Genomic DNA, 792 nt, shown 5'->3' with positions numbered 1-792 from the left:
GGAGTTAAAGGCTCTCCAGGATAAGATTGATATTCTCATTGCTGATAAGGCCACCCAGGAGCAGCTGCACTTTGTTGGTAACCCAAACAAAGAAGCCACACCTGTTGTCCAGGAAGTTGATGGTTTGGAAGGGCAAGAAGAGTTGTGCTTCATCAAAAACAATGGTAGCTTGTACAAGAAAGAGCCAAACTTTCAGTACAACAACTACCAACAGAGATCTTACCCCAACAACCAACAGAGTGGTTATCAGCCTCGGAACAACCAGCAAGGAAGCTATCAGCCTCAACAAAACCCTCCTCCTGGTTTCAACACCAAAGGACAACAACCTGCCCAACAACAACCTACTACTTCTACCTCTACTTCTCAAGTCAGCAGCACTGATGCCCTTTCTAAAACAAATCTTGGAGTCTCAGACAAGAAGTGAGAAGCATGTTGGCTATGAGTTGAAGAACCTTCACTCAAAGATTGATGGAAGCTACAATGAGCTCAACAACAAGTTCCGAACTTTGGAGAACCAGTTTGCTGCCATGAACACTCAACAAAATCGCCAACAAGGTTCTTTACCTGGAAAATCTGAGCAAAACCCCAAGGAGACCATGAAAGCTATCGACCTCATGAGTGGTAAGGAGTTACCTCAGAAAGCTCTCACCAAGGATGCTGAGAAACAAGGTGAGGGGGTTGCCATCAACATAGATGATGAAGTGTTGATTGTTGATGAGAAAATGAATGATGAAATCTTGGAGAAGATTGTGGAAGCAAAAGGTAAAGGAAAGGTTGGGAAAGAGAAGAAAA

At 43.7% G+C, this 792-nt stretch overlaps 1 protein-coding gene across 1 annotated transcript in view; it reads left to right on the top strand.

Annotated features, from left to right (window-relative positions):
* LOC106330764 overlaps positions 1 to 792 on the top strand; it is a 6,363-nt gene that overhangs the window by 3,936 nt on the left and 1,635 nt on the right. Inside the window, exon 3 of the mRNA XM_013769185.1 lies at positions 11 to 367. Coding sequence (XP_013624639.1) covers positions 11 to 367 — 357 coding nt within the window. The remainder of the gene's footprint in view (positions 1 to 10; positions 368 to 792) is intronic.

Source organism: Brassica oleracea, chromosome C3 (assembly GCF_000695525.1).
Source record: "Brassica oleracea var. oleracea cultivar TO1000 chromosome C3, BOL, whole genome shotgun sequence".
Classification (NCBI taxonomy): domain Eukaryota; kingdom Viridiplantae; phylum Streptophyta; class Magnoliopsida; order Brassicales; family Brassicaceae; genus Brassica; species Brassica oleracea.
Note: the sequence above shows the minus strand (reverse complement) of the source record. Positions and strands in the feature narration are given on the sequence as shown.